Genomic DNA, 18,848 nt, shown 5'->3' on the forward strand with positions numbered 1-18,848 from the left:
ATCAAAATAATTAAATTTGTAATTGATCTGGAGGGGTGCGCCAGGCCTGTGCAGTAGTGCAACGCATGGACAACATGCGAGAGCCCAAGTAGCAAGCTACCTTAGTAAATTCTCCCCCTTAAAAAAATTGAGTTAATATCGGGTGGACCAATGACCCACATATCAAATATTAAACTGATAAGAACAAATACTACACTTGATCTTAGCCAAAAGGTCGAGAAAGGTATGCTTAATCACAATGACGGGACTTCGCTTTTATAGCAACTCTCTGTTTTCTACTTATTAGCATCTTCCGATATGGAAACTGCTCCAGCAAAGCTTAAGGTGCTAAACTCTATTTATGATCAAACCAAATTTTATGAACAATTTTATGTTCATATCTGAGACTGAGCGACACATGGATGTAAAATACAAATGGTGGGATTACAAAATAACTAAGGAACAGTTATTAAAGCTATGAATTTTTTTGGATCTTACCGTCAAGCATTTTAATGAGCTTTTGATATCCACATAAGACTAGGCCGTTAAAAGGAGGTGTGCATAGAAACCTCTACAGAAGGCTAATATAACTCATTAACATTAGTTTTGTCGAAATGACTTTGATAATATGGACTAAAATGTCATCAACATAATTTGCCTCAATAAATGTTCTTTTCAAAAAAGGTGCTATATTCTAGAGTATTTTGTAAAATATTTTTCATCCCTAATGTCCTCATTAGATTTCTCAAGCTGGTTGCTTCTTATTCTCCACAGCGGTCAAATTTTCTGTCTTGATGCTTTGCGTCTCTGTTCTTGCATTCTTATTGACTTTTTTTTTTAAAAAGGTAACATAGTTGTATATTGATATAAGACTTCACTAAAATTGTGAAGTTACCCATAATTACAAAAAAGGGTACCCGAGCAAAAAGTAGGCACTCCTAGTTCTTCTTCTTCTTCTTATAAGGACTCTAATACATCTAAATGGATTCATGATCCTCCAAAAGCCGACCTTTACACCAAAAATAAAAAAGAGCTAAACATTTCATCTTAATCTTCTGAATGTTGCTAGATTTATCTTCAAAACATCTTTGATTCCTCTCTTCCGAAACTGTCCACCATATGCATGCTGAGACAATCCTCCATCTCTCTCTTTCTCTAGAAGTGTGCCCATTTTACTTCAGCTTGCCAGAATATCAAGGACTCTTCCTGGCATTGCCCATTGAATTCCCCTCAGACTGATGAAGATTCTTAGACTTATGGATTAAGTTCTATCATTAACCGCAAATGAAGTTAAATAGAGATAAGAGAGGGTTGCTAAGATGGTCAGCATCCCACTTACAATATGAGGATTTTAGGTTGAGTCACCAAAGAGTAATAGCTCCAACAAAATGGATCAAAGGGGAGGGGAATAAAAAAAAAAGTCAAACAGATCCGAAAGATGTCTTTTATTTCTAACCACCGAAACAAAAATGTCCCTAAAGCATGTCATCCATACATAACATTCCCTACATTATTATTCACCCAATAGTATATAATTTCAATATTATTATTCAGTTCATAAATAATCCTTACTAATAATCTCAACATAACTAGTACATGAACCAAACAACCATAATACATATTCTTATCAAACTTGGGCTTCTTATTTACACCACGAATTAGGCGTGAAAATAGTATGGGCAAGCCAGTTTTCGGACTGGTAATTGAAGTCATTAAAAAATAGTCAATATTTAGCTACAACACGAAAAGCTCCAGCATAATATACTAGAGATTGGTGCACCTATATATGAACTTCCAGCATATTATGCTGGAACTCCAGTACACGGAAAGTTCCAACATAATATACTGGAGATTGGAACACCTGTAATATGCTGGACCAGTATATTATGCTGGAAGTTCACATGTAAAAATTCGAACTCCAAAATATTATGCTGGAATATTTTTCGAATTTTGAACAGTATTTTCGTTCAGATTTATCTCTACATGAAAATTGGCTAAATTTCGATTACTTTTGAAACTGTGGCTATTTTTCAACTACCACTTGTAAATCTGGCTATTTTTTAATTTCACCCGAACTAGGCACCAGTGAAAGATCTTATGTTTTATGACCACCAACCTGCACATATTGCAATATAAATATCACAAACCAGGATAAGGTCATTAAAGAAAGCAATAACTTCAATAATTTTGACATCTTTTAGGAAGTTATCTTTTATTTCTAACCACTGAATACCAGAATCCAATAATATACCACTAGAAAGCTAGAAAACATTCCTCAAAAAGACATACTGATTCTGCATGTCTCAATTTCCTCTTTGAAATTCCCCTTTTACAAGCCATTTGCTTATCAGACCTTAAAAAAGCAAAGAGAATAAGGCAAGAAAATTCCATTTTGATCAAAAGTATGCAAGTGCTGAGCATATTACTGTTATATAAACGCTCTCCTTAGACAGACAATTGTTCTAATTCACATCTATGCACAGGCAAGCGCCCACATTTGACTCAAAAAAGAAGAAAACATATCCAGAATATTAAGTGACCAGTGACCACTAATCTTGCATTATTTAAGGTCTCTTATCTAAATATAAGATGAGAAGATACTTCTCCTGCATCTATCTTTTTTATCATTTGGAACATTTCAGCATCCGCAAAAAAAAAAAAAAGATAAAAAGAAAAGGAAAGAAAATGAAGTAAAACCACCTGCTTATTCTATTTGTGGCAAATTTCTATGTTGATTCAATCACACTATATATAGATTTTTTCAACAAAATATACTTCTCTTTGTGGCATATCCAAAGATTCCATCCTTAGTGTACTCCTCAAGCTTTTATAACTAGCATGCGACTGAATAATTGTTGAAAGGTCTAATCTCAGCTCCTCTGATTTTTTGAGAAGTCACTGATATCATCTGTGTTAGATAAGACCTTTCTCTTGGACGATAGAGATGTGCATGATTTGTTTCGTCTTGACTGTTAAACATACTTCCTACCAGAATTGAAACAAATTTCTACTTCATTGCAGATTCAAACATTGATATCTCGAGTAAATAAGTTTCCATAGTAAGTAGACTTTAGTTCATTGTTCTGAATAAGAATAAAAGCGCATGAACTCTCTGCGGTTTTGGAACTTGCGTATTACCTACATATGGTGTAGAAATAAGCTAAGAGCTCCCTTCTGTTTCCATATAGTCTCCTGACATAAGTGTTGCACATAGGGCGAAGCCACATGTCTTAAAGGCTTCGTTAGAAAATTACACTGCGTATATAGGTAAAATACTAGGTTTTAAAGGTATATAACATATATTGAACACTCTTCATCGGAGAATTTTCACTTCTTTCAAGTTTGAATACTCTTGAGAAAATTCCTGGGCTTCGTCACTGGTTGCACACCTTTCCCACTAAAAATGTATGTAAAAAGAAAATCTAATTCTTCTTCTTCCCAAGTAAAAGCTTGTCATGAATGGTAAAATGAGAAATTCAAGTTAAATTATTTCCAAATTTAGAAGGTTTCGTTCTTTTCCAAACAGACTATTGGCAACAGTGGCATCCTTTTTGAAACAAAAGGAGTAATACAATTACACTAGATAACTTAATAGTACTTAATTTAAGTAAATATATCTAAGAACCTTATGGTTATACTACTTTTAGATTAAGTTGCTTAATGTTCAATCAATTATATAGAATCTTTTGACATAGAAATGGAGGATATTTTGGACATTTAAATCAAGGTTTTAGAGGAAAACAGAATACTCAGAGAGTTATGGGGAAACACATTGTTTTCAAAACCACAAGGAGGCTCCAGCCGTATTTACATGAGATACTTAAACATCAGATACTTTGTTGTATAATAACATAGATTCCTACTGCAGTATTTTGACAAAAGGTGTCCCTTCACCTCCTCTCCCATGTTGGCAGACAGTATCTCAAGTGAAAAAGGTCTCAAAGCAAGTGGTCTAAAAGGGACAATTCTTCCCTTTTTGGTAATTTTGAGAGTCTTTTTGAGAACTATTACTTTGACTCAAAAGTAATTCATCTAAGAATGACAAACGCCTCAATGTGATCCAAACTGGAAAGGCCGTTATGGCAGAAACTAACATAACAAGAAACATTAGTAAGAAGCAATGCATACCTACACCATATCTTAAAAAACAAAAGGAGGGAATTCTGTAGAAGCGGTAATAGAAATACGCACAGGGTGACTCCATTCCTAGAGAGAATAAACATAAGCAGCAGTCACTTGCCTGTTCCAACTTGCAACTCGGGATCATAATTTGATACAGCTATAAGCAACCTAATAGTTATAACCATTCAAATGTAAGATGATAAAACTTAAAGAACAATGAAATTGAGTTATTTTAAGCTCTTTTCACTTTGTTCATAATTCGTTATCATCAAAACATAAAGATCAACAATGCTTAGGTTAATGCACGCATTGTCAACAAATGACTGGCAGATAACAATTGAAGGATGACAAATGGTTTACCAATTGATGCAGAATTTAAGCAACATTTTGCAACCTAGAAGCTGGCAAAATATCTTGATAATTATTTTTCAGCCTAAATATTATAAAACATTGGCGCGTCTATCATAGCCATAGAATTGGAATTAGGGGATCTAATCTCCTCCAGCTGGGTGAATTTCTTATCTGATCCACTTGCTGATGACATTACTTTCCAAATAAAGCAAGCAAAGTCACAAATACTATTTCCTTATTCTCCTTCCACCTATTCCCATTAGCATTACTTCAATAACCATGTATTCCACCTCCCTAAAAGAAAACGAAATATTCGCCAACTTGCCAGAAACCAAGACCACTCCCCCAGCTTATAAGGAACTAGCTAGCTTAGCATTATCTTGTCCATACCATTCACTTGAACACTTGACTTTGCCTGAGGTAGCTCTCAACCCTCTATCCCTATTAATCAATAATGGCCTCATGGACTACAAGGCAAAACAAGAAGTTTGAGGAGGCGTTGGCTTTATTTGACAAGGAAACTCCTGACCGCTGGCATAACATTGCCAGGTGTGTAGGTGGAAAATCAGCAGAGGAAGTGAGGAGGCATTATGAGTTGCTTTTGAAGGATATCATGCAAATTGAAAATGGCCAAGTACCTTTGCCCAATTACAAAGCCGTTGGAAGCAATAGCAGAGGTTATGCCAATGAACAAAGGTATAGCAAATCTCTACTCTCCACACAGCCAAACTAATCTTTTCATCTACATAAAAGTCAATGATACATTCTGTATTTTTAAGGCTAAGCATTTTGTTATATCTGCCAATCATTAATTTTCACAACGAATGATTTAAGAAAACACCATCAAAACGTTATCTTTTAAGCTTGTTAACAAAACAAAGTATGTAAAACTTGGTAACTTTGATAATTGACATACCCTGTATAGATTCCATATGTTGTTATTCTCCTATTTCTGGTACTGCTTATTAACCACCTTTCCATTTTTAGTAACTTTAAGTCAAAGGCTAGTCACTCTCCTTGCTATACAAAAAAAATAAAAAAAATAATTGACCCCTATATTCTAAAGAATAAATGCTTAAAGCTTCAACTTTTTGCAAGTGGAAAGTTCCAGAGATGTCTGCACATTTACCTATTAATTAAGCTTCTAAATAATGAAATATAATCCTACTTGTTTAGATCACGTGCACAAGTCCTACATCTCGATCCCCTACCACCTCATTATACAAAATACAATTGTTTAACAATTGTTTCTAGTGCTGATCATACATATCATCACATGATGCAACAAATATTTTATGAGCTCCTCACATTCCTCAATAACCCTTCAGCAATCCCAATTAGTCACTTATCAAGAAGATAATTTCAGCAGCACTTACACTTGAAAGAAAAACCCCTCTGTGTCAGCAGCACTAAGAATATAAGCAAAAAGAGGACTATTAAGAGTTACTTCTGATAAAGTTGGACGAATCTCTGAACTCAAATTGATAATGTTTTGCTGAATTTCAAACTTTCTTTATAAGCAAAATAGTATTTGTTTCTCAGACAAATAAACAATGGTTATTTCCTCATCATTGATCAATTTTTTTACATGCCTATTTCGTATTGAACAGGCTTCTGAAGAACTTGAAGCTACAGTGAGAACAAATTTGCAGCCAATACTCAATAACATCACAAGTTCTCCACTAAATGTGAAAGCATAAGTTGTGAATTCATGTATTAGTTTATGAAGAAAGCAAATGCATAATATATAGATATAATGTCTGCTTCGATTCACTTCTATCTTTAGTGTATTTTGTTCCTAAAATCAAACTAAAAATAGACGATTCAAAATAAGAACAGTTTAATTACATGAATAAAACAGGAGAAGGTAGTACAAATTACCTCTTAACTGGATTTTCAACCTCATGCAACCCTATACCAATTGAAAGGTGAAGAAAAGAAAGAATAAAAATCAGCGAATTTCGGATGACAAACGGTTCAATGCGAAAACAACAACAACAACAACGACCCAGTGTAATCCCACAAGTGGGGTCTGGGGAGGGTAATATGTACGCAGACCTTACCCCTACCCCGAAGGGTAGATAGGCTGTTTCCAGGAGACCTTCGGCTCAAAAAAGCAATAGGAGATGATATATTAGTACCATAAAAATGCGTAATAAAAATAACAACAATATATAAGAGATATGAAATACAGAATACAAAATAGATGGCTGGTATAGTACCACTAGAAGGTAAAGGCCTGCATCAATAGATGACCAATGATATTCCTAGTCTAACTCCTAACTAGATAGTCTCCTTCTATTGTGCTGTAGAAATATTCACACTCTCCCCTAATGAATGCGAAAAATGAAGTAAAAATTAAATGACACAGCTCTTGAGAAGACGTTGATCAACCATTTAAACTCTGAAGATAAAGTAGCCGGAAAATGTGAGTCGATCGTCGGTTATCTGCAAATGCAGAGACGGCGACAAAAATCCTAAAATTGTGAAGTGAACCGACCCATAAAAAAACGAACTGGCGCAACAGTAAGGAAAACTGGAGATGCGGGGTATCGATCCCCGTACCTCTCGCATGCTAAGCGAGCGCTCTACCATCTGAGCTACATCCCCATGTTTGAAATTATGCGCTATCAAATATAATTAACAAATATTAAAACAAATATTACTATTAAGAAAAAAGGCTAAAATCTGAACTTATGCCTAGACACTTAAACTTACATTAACTATCCTTGTTAAATAAACACTTTAACTATCCTTGTGACCAAATAAATACCTCTTGTTATTATAAGCTTGTCTCGTGCACACCCCTGCAATAGACATCGTATGTATATCCTATTTGGCCAAGCTTGTCGAGACAAAAAAAAAGTGTTTTTTTTCCCAAAAGCACTTTTTTTTTCCTAATTTGAGGTGTTTGGCCAAGTTTATTTGGAAAAAAAGGTGTTTTTGGGAAGAAGCAGAAGCAGTTTTGGCTTTTCTTCTTACCTAAAATACCCTTAGCAAAATATAGTATATACCAAAATAACCCTTAAACCTAATACTTAGGATATTAATTTATAAATATTTCTCCTTATTTTTAGGAAACTTTCTAATATATAGTGACTTTAGGGGTGAATGCTTTTATATTTGTTGAAGGAATTTTAATATATTTAACTTATATTAAAAGAATTAAGTACTTTTAAATTTTATTTTCATATTTTACTTAAATAAAATGATTTTTTTTTAATTATTGCATGTAATAATAAAATTTTGATATTATTTATTTACTTATAATATTAATTATTAAGTAAATCTATTCATGTACTTATTCGTAATTTGACACTTAAAAGTACTTTCTAAAAAGTTTGGCCAAACACAAATTATTTCTCAAAAGTGTTTTTCAGACTGATTAGCCAAACACAAACTGATTCTCTCCAAAAGTGCTTTTTTCAAAAACACTTTTTTTCAAAAGCACTTCTCAAAATAAGCTGATTTCTCCAGCTTGGCTAAACAAGCTAGTAGAGGTGTACACGAAAAACTAACAGCTTGTTTGGATGGTTGTTACACATCGTTTCATAATGTATTGCATCGTACTGTATTGTATTGTATCGTATCATTTGATAAATACAATGTTTGGATAGATTGTGTCGTTTGTCATCGTTTCTTAATATCATGCACCAGCAATATGAAGAATAAACTTGCAATATTATAAAGAAAAATTATGATATAGGGTAAAATTCTATATAAAAAGATAGGGTAAATGATAAAAATAAAATAATTTAATAATAACAAAGGGTGAGATTGAGAGAAAAAGACAAGGTAACGACGTGACCACACCAAATCGGTCGTTACATAAAGTGTCATATTTCGTTGTTATGTAACGACGGATTTAACGATACGATACAATAAAATTTAAATAACAATCAAAACAAACATTGTATTTAAAATAACAATACAATAAGATACAATGGGTAACAACCATCCAAACAAGCCGAATCAAATCAAACTGACGGAAAAAAAAAGTGAATAGTCTTTTGATTTGATTTTGGTCTTGAATTTTAAAAAATGACCAAATTAGTTTGTTTTTATTTTTATTTTGAATCAGCAATTAATTTTAAAATATGAATCAAACCTGCTATGAAAATACCAATTTAAAATTTGTTATTACAAATATATATGTATCTTTTACATAATATTTTAAAAAATTTATGATACATATTAATCATTTACACTCCTAGTTTATAGTATAGTTCTTTGCCTTCATTTTAATATCATTCTTTACCTTTACACTTTAATTTGGTAATTTTTATTTTGTTAAGTCCAAATATTCATTTCTTGTTAAAATACCATATCTTATATTGAGTCCTTATGATGAAAACAATAAAAAAAGAAGAATAATATTGCAGAAAAAGAGAGAAGAAATTCTTATTGAATTTTGGGATGAATTACAATGAAATAGAACCCTCTATTTATAGGGAGAGAGTGACTTAGCCACCAAGTAATAAACCCTAGACTTTCTCTAAATATAGACATTCACCATAAATAAAATTCTATTTATAACACTCTCCCTTGAATATCTATTCAACAGATAATGTGCCTCATTAAAACCTTAACTAAAATAAAACTCAATGGTAAAAAATTTCTAGAAAAGGAAAAAGAGTACACATATCTAATAATATGATTTTTGGTTCCCTCGTTATTAAAAACCTTGCAAGGAAAATCTAGTGGGACAAAACCTTGTAAGGAAAAAAGAGTGCAATGCGTATTAACTCCCCCTAATGAGAGCATTAATTCACATCCTTGAGCCTTCACATCCCAATCTTGTATACTAGCTTCTTGAAGGTTGACGTCGGTAGAGATTTGGTGAACAAATCAGTCATTTTATCACTTGAACAAATTTGTTGCATATTAATATCATCAAAGATCATGTGTGAAAAATAACTTTGGTGAAATGTGCTTTGTCCTATCTCCTTTTATGAGTCCTCCCTTCAATTGGGATATGCATGCTGCATTGTCTTCATACAAAATCGTATGCAGTTTGTCGCACTTCAAACTACATTTGTCTCGAATAAGATGTATTATAGACCTCAACCACACACATTCACGACTTGCTTCATGAATAACAATTATCTCAGCATGATTAGATAAAGTAGCCACAATTGATTGCTTAGTCGATCGCCAAGATATGAAAATGTCTCCACATGTAAACACATAGCATGTTTGAGATCGAGTCTTGTGTGGATCAGATAAATACCCAGCATCGGCATAAACAACAAGATCAAGACGACAATTATTACCATAAAATAAGCTAATATCGGTAATTCCTTTTAGATACCACAATATGTGTTTGATTCCATTCCAATTTCTCCTTGTAGGAGCAGAGCTATATCTTGCTAAGACATTAACTGAAAAGGTTATGTCAGGCCTTGTAGTATTAGCAAGATACATTAGTGCACTAATTGCACCAAGATATGGTACTTCAGGACCAAGTAACTCTTCATTCTTTTCTTGAGGTCGGAATGGATCCTTATTCACATCAAGTGATCGAACAACCATCGGAGTACTTAATGGATGTGATCCATCCATGTATACCTTTTCTATGTAGGCAGATTGATGAACAAAAATTCTGTTTGCCAAATGTTCAATTTGCAAACCAAGACATAATTTTTTCTTTCCGAGATCTTTCATCTCGAATTCCTTCTTTAAATAATAAATTGCTTTTTGGAGTTCTATAGGAGTTCCAATAAGGTTTATGTCATCAACATATACGGCAAGTACAACAAATTCCAATGTTGTTTTCTTTATAAAACACATGGGCAAATGGCATAATTTATATAGTCTTCCTTTAATAAATACTCATTAAAACGATTATACCACATTCGTCCTGATTGCTTTAGACCATACAAAGATCTTTAAAATTTGATTGAAAATATTTCCCGAGACTTTGAATTATTTGCGTTAGGCATTTTAAATCCCTCGGGTATTTTCATGTATATCTTATTATCAAGTGAGCCATAAAGGTAGGCGGTAACCATATCCATTAAATGCATGTTAAGCTTTTTATGGACAGCAAAATTAATGAGATAACGGAACATTAAAGCATCCATAACGGGTGAATATGTCTCTTCATAATCGACATCAGGCCTTTGTGAAAATCATTGTGCAACAAGGCGTGCCTTATATTTTTGTACCTCATTTTTCTCATTCCTCTTGCGTACAAAGACTCATTTATAGCCAACAGGCTTAACACCATTAGGTGTTTGGACTACAAGCCCAAAAACTTCACGTTTTGCAAGTGAATTCAACTCTGATTGGATTGCTTCTTGCCATTTTGGTCAATCACGTCTTTGTCGACATTCTCCAACAGATTGAGGTTCAAGATCCTCACTATCTTGCATAATGCTAGATGTAACATTATATGCAAAGATACTATCCACCACTATATCCAATCGATTCAAATTTATCTCAATATCGATTGGATTTATTGATAGTTCCTTATTTTCTTGAGTCTCAGGCTCAGTGGTTTCCTCATGAATTTCAGAATTTGTTAAATCGTGGATTTCTTTATGAGATTCTTTTGTAGTATCATTTTGATCATTTGTTTTCCTTTTTCTAGGATTTCGATCTTTGGAACCCAATGGTCTGCCACGTTTCAGGCGTGCTTTTGACTCATTAGTTATGATACTAGAAATTATCCAATAGGGACATCAATACGGATTAGAACATTCACTGTAGGGATATGTGATTTTGTTATCCTTTTCATATCCGTAAATGCATCTGGCATTTGATTTCTTATTCTCTACAAATGAATAATCTTTTGCACCTCTTTTTCACAAATAAAGGCACGTGGATCAAGATGAGATAATGATGAATTTTTTCACAAAATTTCCTGTTTGGTTTCACCATTTTCTCCCCCTAATTTTGGGAAAAGTGTCTCATCAAATCGACAGTCTATAAATCGTGCAGTGAACAAATCTCCCGTTAATGTTTCGAGGTAGCGAATAATGGAGGGCAATTCAAACCCAACATATATTCTTAACCTTCTTTGGAGACCCATTTTGGTACGATATGGCAGTGCTACAGGCACATATACTGCGTATCCAAAAATTCTCAAATGGGATATATTAGGTTCATGATAAAACTAATTGCAATGGGGAATACTTATGATAATTTGTCGGTCTGAGACGAACTAGCATTGCTGCATGCAAAATGGCGTGACCCCAAACATAAATGGGTAACCTCGTTTTCATGAGTAACTGTCTTGCTATCAATTGCAGACGTTTAATTAAAGACCCTGTAAGGCCATTTTGAGTGTGAACATAAGCTATAAGATGTTCCACTTTTATCCCAATTGATAAGCAATAATCATTAAATATTTGGGATAAAAACTCAGCAACATTATCAAGTCTAATAGACTTAATTGGATTATCGGGGAATTGCGCCCGTAATCGAATTATTTGTGCCATTAATTTTGCAAACGCGAGGTTGCGTGATGACAAAAGGCACACATGAGACCATCTAGAAGATGCATCTATTAAGACCATGAAATATCTAAACGACCCACTAGGTGGGTGAATAGGTCCACAAATGTCCCCTTGTATACGTTCCAAAAAACGCAGGGGACTCAATCCCAACCTTTGTTAGTGATGGTTTAATAATTAACTTGCCTTGATAACAAGAAATGTAAGAAAATTCATTATTTAAAAGAATCTTTAAATTCTGTAATGGGTGCCCATTTGAGTTTTCTATAATCTGTCTCATCATAATTGATCCAGGGTGTCCCAATCGATCATACCAAAGTACAAAAGTATTGAAATTAGTGACATTTTAGTTTACAATAGAATGTGCCTCAATTGCACTAATTCGTGTCCAATACAGGCCACAAGATAAAGATGGAAATTTCTCAATAACCCTTTTCTGGCCAAAGACATTTTTGGTAATGATGAGATATTCAAGATTATTCTCATCTATTTTCTCAATATGATATCCATTTCGGCGGATATCTTTAAAACTCAACAAGTTCCTCTTGGACTTGGAGGAGAACATTGCATTCTCTATGATAAGTATTGTTCCCTTAGGCAGAGTTATAGTAGCTCTTCCAGAGCCTTCAATTAATTTACTACTACCAGAAATTGTAGTAACATCTGCCTTACACATACTTAAATGAGAGAAATATTTCTTCTCTTTGAATATTGTATGTGTTGTACATGAATCAACTAAACAAATATTTTTAAAATTGGACATTGATCAAAGTATGCTTTGTGAGATATCCATATTTGCTTCCTATGATTTGACATACAAAAGAAATATACGAATAAACATTAGTATATTCTTGTCGATTAAATATATTCATGAATTTGTTCAAGCATTTAACATGGGAGCTAATAATGAGAAAGATAAGGACATTTAGTAGAATTAAATATCATACTCTAAATAATATGATTAACACAGTGTGAAATTGCAATTGTGGAAGAAAAGAAAACAAATTAATTTAAAAATTAGTTTTCCGAGCACACATTGTATAAAAAAATATTAAACAAAGAGAGAATTGGATAAGCTAACTGTCATTATACAATAACGTGGAAACAAGGATAACCATATTTGCCTGTCCATTATTCTGACCACATACACGTGATCGCTCGTGTCTTCAATCATATACATACATTGTCCAATGCAACTCGAATTTTACTTTCTGTTTTAACTCCAACGTTAAGAAGTCGATAGATGTGCAAACATTTACTTTAACAGAAGCAAATTGTCATGAAGAGAGTTTGTTAAAGGGAGACTACATATAAGAGTAAATACTTTAAAACACTCAATTGATTGTATAAAACAAATATTAGAACTATATTTAATCAAATTGAACTAATATTATTTTAAAAATTAAATAATACAACTGATACTAATGACTACTACTCATGTAAAGAACTATAATTACATGATATTTATTCATTAACTACTACGAATAAGCAAAATAAAAATTAAACTACTCAATCATCTTTAACCACGGATCTATCACCGAGCAAGTGGTCTATTTTTCCATCAGGGTGCTCAAAGAAGTTTGTCACATCCAAGTGGGTGATGTCAAAATCATTGTCAGAGATAAAATTAGCTTCAGAGCCTTTATTCTTTAGAGATGATTGATAAAGCTCAACCAAATGTCTTGGTACACGACAAATATTTGCCCAATGCCCTTTTCTACCACAACGATAGCATTCAGTTTCTAAACCATTTGCTTTTGGCTTCTCATCTTTCCCTTTTCACTTTTGGTGGTTATTTTTCTTTGGGGGATGATTAACACCAGGAAAATTTCTTCCTTATCTACGATCACGACCACGAATAGAGTCACGACCTTTTCCACGTCGCTTAGCATAATGGGAATACACCTCATCCACTCCAGGCAATGGTGTAGACCCAGTGGGTTGATTTTCGTGATTTTTCATGAGCAAATCGTTGTTTTGTTCAGCCACAAGGAGAAGAGAAATCAACTCAGAGTACTTCTTGAGACGTTTCTCTCTGTACTGCTGTTGCAGGACCATATTGGAGGCATGAAACGTTGTAAACGTTTTTTCAAGCATATCATAGTTAGTAATAGTATCTCCACAGAGTTTCAATTTAGAAGTAACTCTGAACATCACAAAATTATATTCAGAAACAGACTTAAAGTCTTGGAGCCTCAGATGAGCTCAATCATATCGTGCTTGTGGAATAGTGACCAACTTTAAGTTGTCATATCTTTCCTTTAAGCCATTCCACAAAACAAATGGGTCTTTTGACTATGAGATATTCTATTTTCAACCCTTCATCAAGGTGATGACGCAAGAAAATCAAGGCCTTAGCACAGTCTTGGGTTGATGCTTTAGTTTTGTCTTTAGTGGCGTCTCCAAGACCCATAGCATCTAAATGGATTTTAGCATCCAACACCCATGTCATATAGTTCTTCCCCGAAATTTAAAGGGCAACGGACTTTCTTTTCATAATATCAGTCATAATTAAAAGAGGAGAAAAGTTATACCTTAGTCTTCTCAAGGAGCTTCTTGAGACGGTAGAGTCTCGTGCTAATAACGTGTGATGAAAATAATAAAAGAAGAAGAACAATATTGCAGAGAAAGAGAGAGGGAGGAAATTCTTATTGAATTTTGGGATGAATTATAATGGAATAGAACCCTCTATTTATAGGGAGAGAGTGACTTAACCACCAAGTAATAAACCCTAGAATCTCTCTAAATATAGACATTCAACATAAATAAAATTTTATTTATAACCGTCCTTAAATTATTCAACATCACTTAATTTCAATTAAGCCAAACGGATTCCTAGTCCTACTTGTTTTAGACCATGTGCGTACGTCCTACGGCTTGATTCCCTACCACCTCACTATAAAGATAAGATTATATATTCGGATAAAATTTCCTCAATCACCTATCTCTTGTACCGGCAATTGGCCGACTATACAATCAAGTAGGGGTGTCAATTGATCGGTTCGGCCGGTTATTATATAAAATTTATACCATACCAATTTTTCGGTTATTCTATTATGTATAATCAAAACTAAACTTTTCGAAATTGTCACAATCATATCGGTTTCTCTTCGGTATCGGTACGGTTCGATAAATTTTTTAATGTCATGTAAAAGTCACTATTAAAAGTAGAATGCAATAACATACATACTTTTTTAGGACTTAGCAAAACTCTCTAGATATTTTTACAGTTTAAAAGGTGATGAATTAAGAAAATATGAAAGATGGCTAGAGTATAGATCAATCAACTATTCTACACCAGTATAAAAGAAACTAAGCAAATAAAAAAATATATAAATCACACGAGTAAAAAAATATTAACTAAGTTGGGATTCAAGAATAAAGTCTATAGAAGATTAAATATTCAAGAAGATAAATCAAAATCATACGGAAGGAAACATGTTCAATATATTATAGATTGTTACTCATACTCGCTACAATACCTTGTGTCTTGCTAGTGAACAAGCTAGAAATAATTTAGTTTCAATAGGAGTATCAAAATGGGTTTGGAGGATTTTAAGTTTAATTACGTGTTGGTTTGTAACAGTTTCATAATTCAAAGGCCCAAGAAAAATTTAATGTTTTATTATTTTTAAACTTAATATATAAATATATTATTCACATTGTAGATTTATTTGGTACGGTTCGGTATTTTTTCGGTTTGTTTTCATAAAATAAAAAACCTACCCTAATTATCGGTACGATTATAGATTTATATAAAAACCTATGGTTTTATTAAAAGAAACCTAAAATTAGGTTCGATACGGTACGGTTCAATCGATTTAGTCGGTTTTTAAATATCCATTGACACCTCTACAATCAAGTTTTGATCTTGAGACTCTAAATATTGAGTAAATTTTATGGATGGTCATTCAGCTTTATATTCATTACCTAAAAGTTATTTTTTTTGTAACTTAAAAGTTATTCAACTTTGTATTCATTACTTAAAAGTCATTTTTCTTTCTTTTGTTATACAAAAATTATTTTATTTTGCTCTAATTATCATAAAAGTCACCTTGGCTAAATTTATAATGCTTTTATTTGAAAAGTTTATTATTCTCTTGACATTATATAAATCCTCCCATTTATGTAATACTTTATATATTATATAATATATTTTTACTTAGCTATTTTATCTATAATTAAAATAACTTAATATTATTTTTATAATATATTTGTACATTTAATTTTCAATTAATGTTAATTTTCAAGATATATTAGTAGCATTATTAAATTTGTCAGTAAAATTACTTTGACAAATCTCAAGTCAACATTATTAATCATGCCTAATTAAATATTTGTAGTAAAAATTATAAAATCAAAACTCACAGATTTTTCAACCAAGCTATATTCATTAATCCAATCAACAAAATACCCACATTTAGCACACTAAAACATCAAATTAATACAAAAAAAATAATATTAATAGATAAAACTTTTTAAAAACTTAATATTAAACACACATATTTTTAAAATTTTAATTTTTTTTACTAACTATAAAAAACTCATTTGTTAAATCTGTTTTTTATTATTTCAAATAAATTTTTTTGTCGTTTTTATTAGTACTTCATGTTTGAATATGATTAAACAAGTTCAGTGCCATAAAAAATTAAATACACAAATATATTATAAAAATAATAAATAAAGTTATATAAATTATTTAATTATAAATAAAATACATAGATTAAAATATATTACTTATATAATATATAATAAAGAAGGTATTACATCATTGAGAGATTAATATCAAGGGTATAATAGACTTTTCAGGTGAAAGTTTTATAAAATATTACTATCAAAGTAACTATTGTGATAACTAAAGCATAGTAAAATGATATTTGTGTAATAAAAGAAAGAAAAATAACTTTCAGATAATAAACACAAAGTTGAATGACTTTTACGTAACAAATAAAAGAAAAATAACTTTTGGGTAATGAACTCAAAGCTGAATGACCACCCCTAAAATTTACTCCTAAATATTTTCATCTAAAAATAAAAATTAAGCACATTTTACATGAATAAAACAGGTGAACGTAGTCCAAAAATATTTCCCAGCGTGGAATTTCAACCTCGTGCAACCAAAATCATGATGTAATCAACAGACAAGTGAAAAGAAGAAGGAATATTCGGGAAATTTTTTGGATGACAAATGGAACAACCTTGTTGAGATAGAGAGACTGTTTCCGATATAGAGAGACTATTTCGATATACCCTCGGCTCAAATGATCCGGTACGTAAACCATAGTAATAATTTAATGAACCTAGCTCTTAACTATGATCAAGCATTTAAATTTTGAACGGAGTTAAAGTACCCGGAAAATGTGAGTTAGTCAACAGTTATCTGCAAATATAGAAACGGCAGAAAATTAATCAAATTCTGAAGCGAACCAACTGGGTAGGAACCAGCGAGCGATCCCCGTACTTGAGCGAGGGAAAAAAGGAGAAATGGAGATGCGGGGTATCGATCCCCGTACCTCTCGCATGCTAAGCGAGCGCTCTACCATCCGAGCTACATCCCCTTTGCTGATACAACAACAACAACAACAACAACCCAGTGTAATCCCACAAGTGGGGTCTGGGGAGGGTAATATGTACGCAGACCTTACCTCTACCCCGAGGGGCAGAGAGGCTGTTTCCAGGAGACCCTCGGCTCAAAGAGGCAACAAGAGACACTATATTAGTACTATCAATAGACTCATAATAAAACAACATAAAGTACCATAAAATCCATAACATAACATAAATACCATAAAAACAAAGTAACAACAATATAAGAGATATAGGAAATACGAGAAAGATGTAAGGTATTAATACACAGGAGATAAAGCCCATCATCAGTAGTTGATCAATAGCATCCTAAGACTACTTCCTAACTGGCTAGTCTCACTCTAGTGCGCTGTAACAAAGACATCACAATTTCCCTAACCTACCACCTTAATGCTCGATCTCCACAATTCCCTGTTTAGGGCCGTGTCCTCAGTAACCCTAAGTCGCGTCATATCCTGCCTGATCACCTCTCCCCAATACTTCTTAGGTCTCCCCCTACCTCTCCTCGTACCCACCACTGCCAGTCGTTCACACCTTCTCACCGGTGCATCAGTGTTCCTCCTCTGAATGTGCCCGAACCATCTGAGTCTTGCTTCCCGCATCTTGTCCTCCATGGGGGCCACACCCACCTTCTCTCGAATATCTTCATTTCTAATCTTATCCTTCCTTGTATGCCCGCACATCCACCTCAACATCCTCATCTCTGCAACTTTCATCCTCTGGATGTGTGAGATCTTCACCGGCCAACACTCGGTCCCATACAACATAGCAGGCCTAACCACTGCCCTATAAAATTTACCTTTCAGTAACAGTGGCACTTTCTTGTCACACAGGACTCCCGTCGCTAACCTCCATTTCATCCACCCCACCCCTATACGGTGTGTGACATCCTCGTCGATCTCCCCGGACCCCTGAATAAACGACCCCAGGTACTTGAAACTACCCCTCTTAGGGATGACTTGAGAATCAAGCCTCACTTCCACTCCCGCTTCCGTCGGCTCTGCCCCAAATTTGCAATTGTTGGTAAACGTCATTAATTTGTTCTACTAAACTTCACATAAAAGCTAAACTATTCATATTTGAGCTTTAAAGAGTAATAAATTTTAAATTCTGAAAGTTAATATATTGAATTTGTCTTACATTTGAGAAATTCCAAAATGAAAAAAAAAAGTGTCACATGAATTGAAGTAGAGGGACATAAAATTTTGTAATTTTTTTTAGTAAGTAAATATGTACAAAACAAAGCAAACTGAGCCTAGACATACCCTTAGGCTCATAACGTCTCTAGCTACTCAGCTTCTATACTTCTATGGATAAAAATTTAATGTTTCAAGCTTCTTTACTAGTCCATTC

The 18,848-nt window shown here is 33.2% G+C and overlaps 1 protein-coding gene, 1 long non-coding RNA gene and 3 other non-coding genes across 8 annotated transcripts; 1 reads left to right on the forward strand and 4 right to left on the reverse strand.

Annotated features, from left to right (window-relative positions):
- Positions 1 to 30: 30 nt before the first annotated feature.
- Positions 31 to 227, reverse strand: LOC142171296 (U2 spliceosomal RNA). The gene has a single exon (XR_012700871.1). It is a non-coding gene; the product is annotated as a U2 spliceosomal RNA (small nuclear RNA).
- Positions 228 to 796: 569 nt separating this feature from the next.
- On the reverse strand, positions 797 to 6,942 carry LOC107810332 (uncharacterized). 4 transcript variants are annotated; one of them, XR_001653617.2, is made up of 3 exons: positions 6,675 to 6,942; positions 6,334 to 6,364; positions 797 to 4,269 (listed from the first exon to the last, which is right to left on the reverse strand). It is a non-coding gene; the product is annotated as an uncharacterized LOC107810332 (long non-coding RNA). The 4 variants fall into 4 exon arrangements; XR_012699892.1 differs by having other exon boundaries at positions 797 to 4,068; positions 4,171 to 4,269; positions 6,334 to 6,942; XR_012699891.1 differs by having other exon boundaries at positions 797 to 2,095; positions 2,269 to 4,269; positions 6,334 to 6,942.
- Positions 4,263 to 6,313, forward strand: LOC107810331 (protein RADIALIS-like 3). Its single transcript, XM_016635096.2, has 2 exons — positions 4,263 to 5,148; positions 6,063 to 6,313. The coding sequence occupies exons 1-2, from the start codon at positions 4,907 to 4,909 to the stop codon at positions 6,088 to 6,090; spliced, it is 270 nt and encodes an 89-aa protein (XP_016490582.1). The 5' UTR covers positions 4,263 to 4,906; the 3' UTR covers positions 6,091 to 6,313.
- A 47-nt stretch (positions 6,943 to 6,989) lies between the features above and the next one.
- On the reverse strand, positions 6,990 to 7,062 carry TRNAA-AGC (transfer RNA alanine (anticodon AGC)). Its single transcript has one exon. It is a non-coding gene; the product is annotated as a tRNA-Ala (tRNA).
- Positions 7,063 to 17,394: 10,332 nt separating this feature from the next.
- TRNAA-AGC (transfer RNA alanine (anticodon AGC)) lies at positions 17,395 to 17,467 on the reverse strand. Its single transcript has one exon. It is a non-coding gene; the product is annotated as a tRNA-Ala (tRNA).
- Positions 17,468 to 18,848: the final 1,381 nt, after the last annotated feature.

The sequence above is a fragment of the Nicotiana tabacum genome, chromosome 16 (assembly GCF_000715075.1).
Source record: "Nicotiana tabacum cultivar K326 chromosome 16, ASM71507v2, whole genome shotgun sequence".
NCBI lineage: Eukaryota > Viridiplantae > Streptophyta > Magnoliopsida > Solanales > Solanaceae > Nicotiana > Nicotiana tabacum.

Coding starts and splice junctions, on each gene's coding strand:
- LOC107810331 (XM_016635096.2), top strand. CDS start 4,907: ATGGCCTCATGGACTACAAGGCAAAACAAGAAGTTTGAGGAGGCGTTG. Junction 5,149..6,062: donor GGTTATGCCAATGAACAAAG/GTATAGCAAATC, acceptor CGTATTGAACAG/GCTTCTGAAGAACTTGAAGC.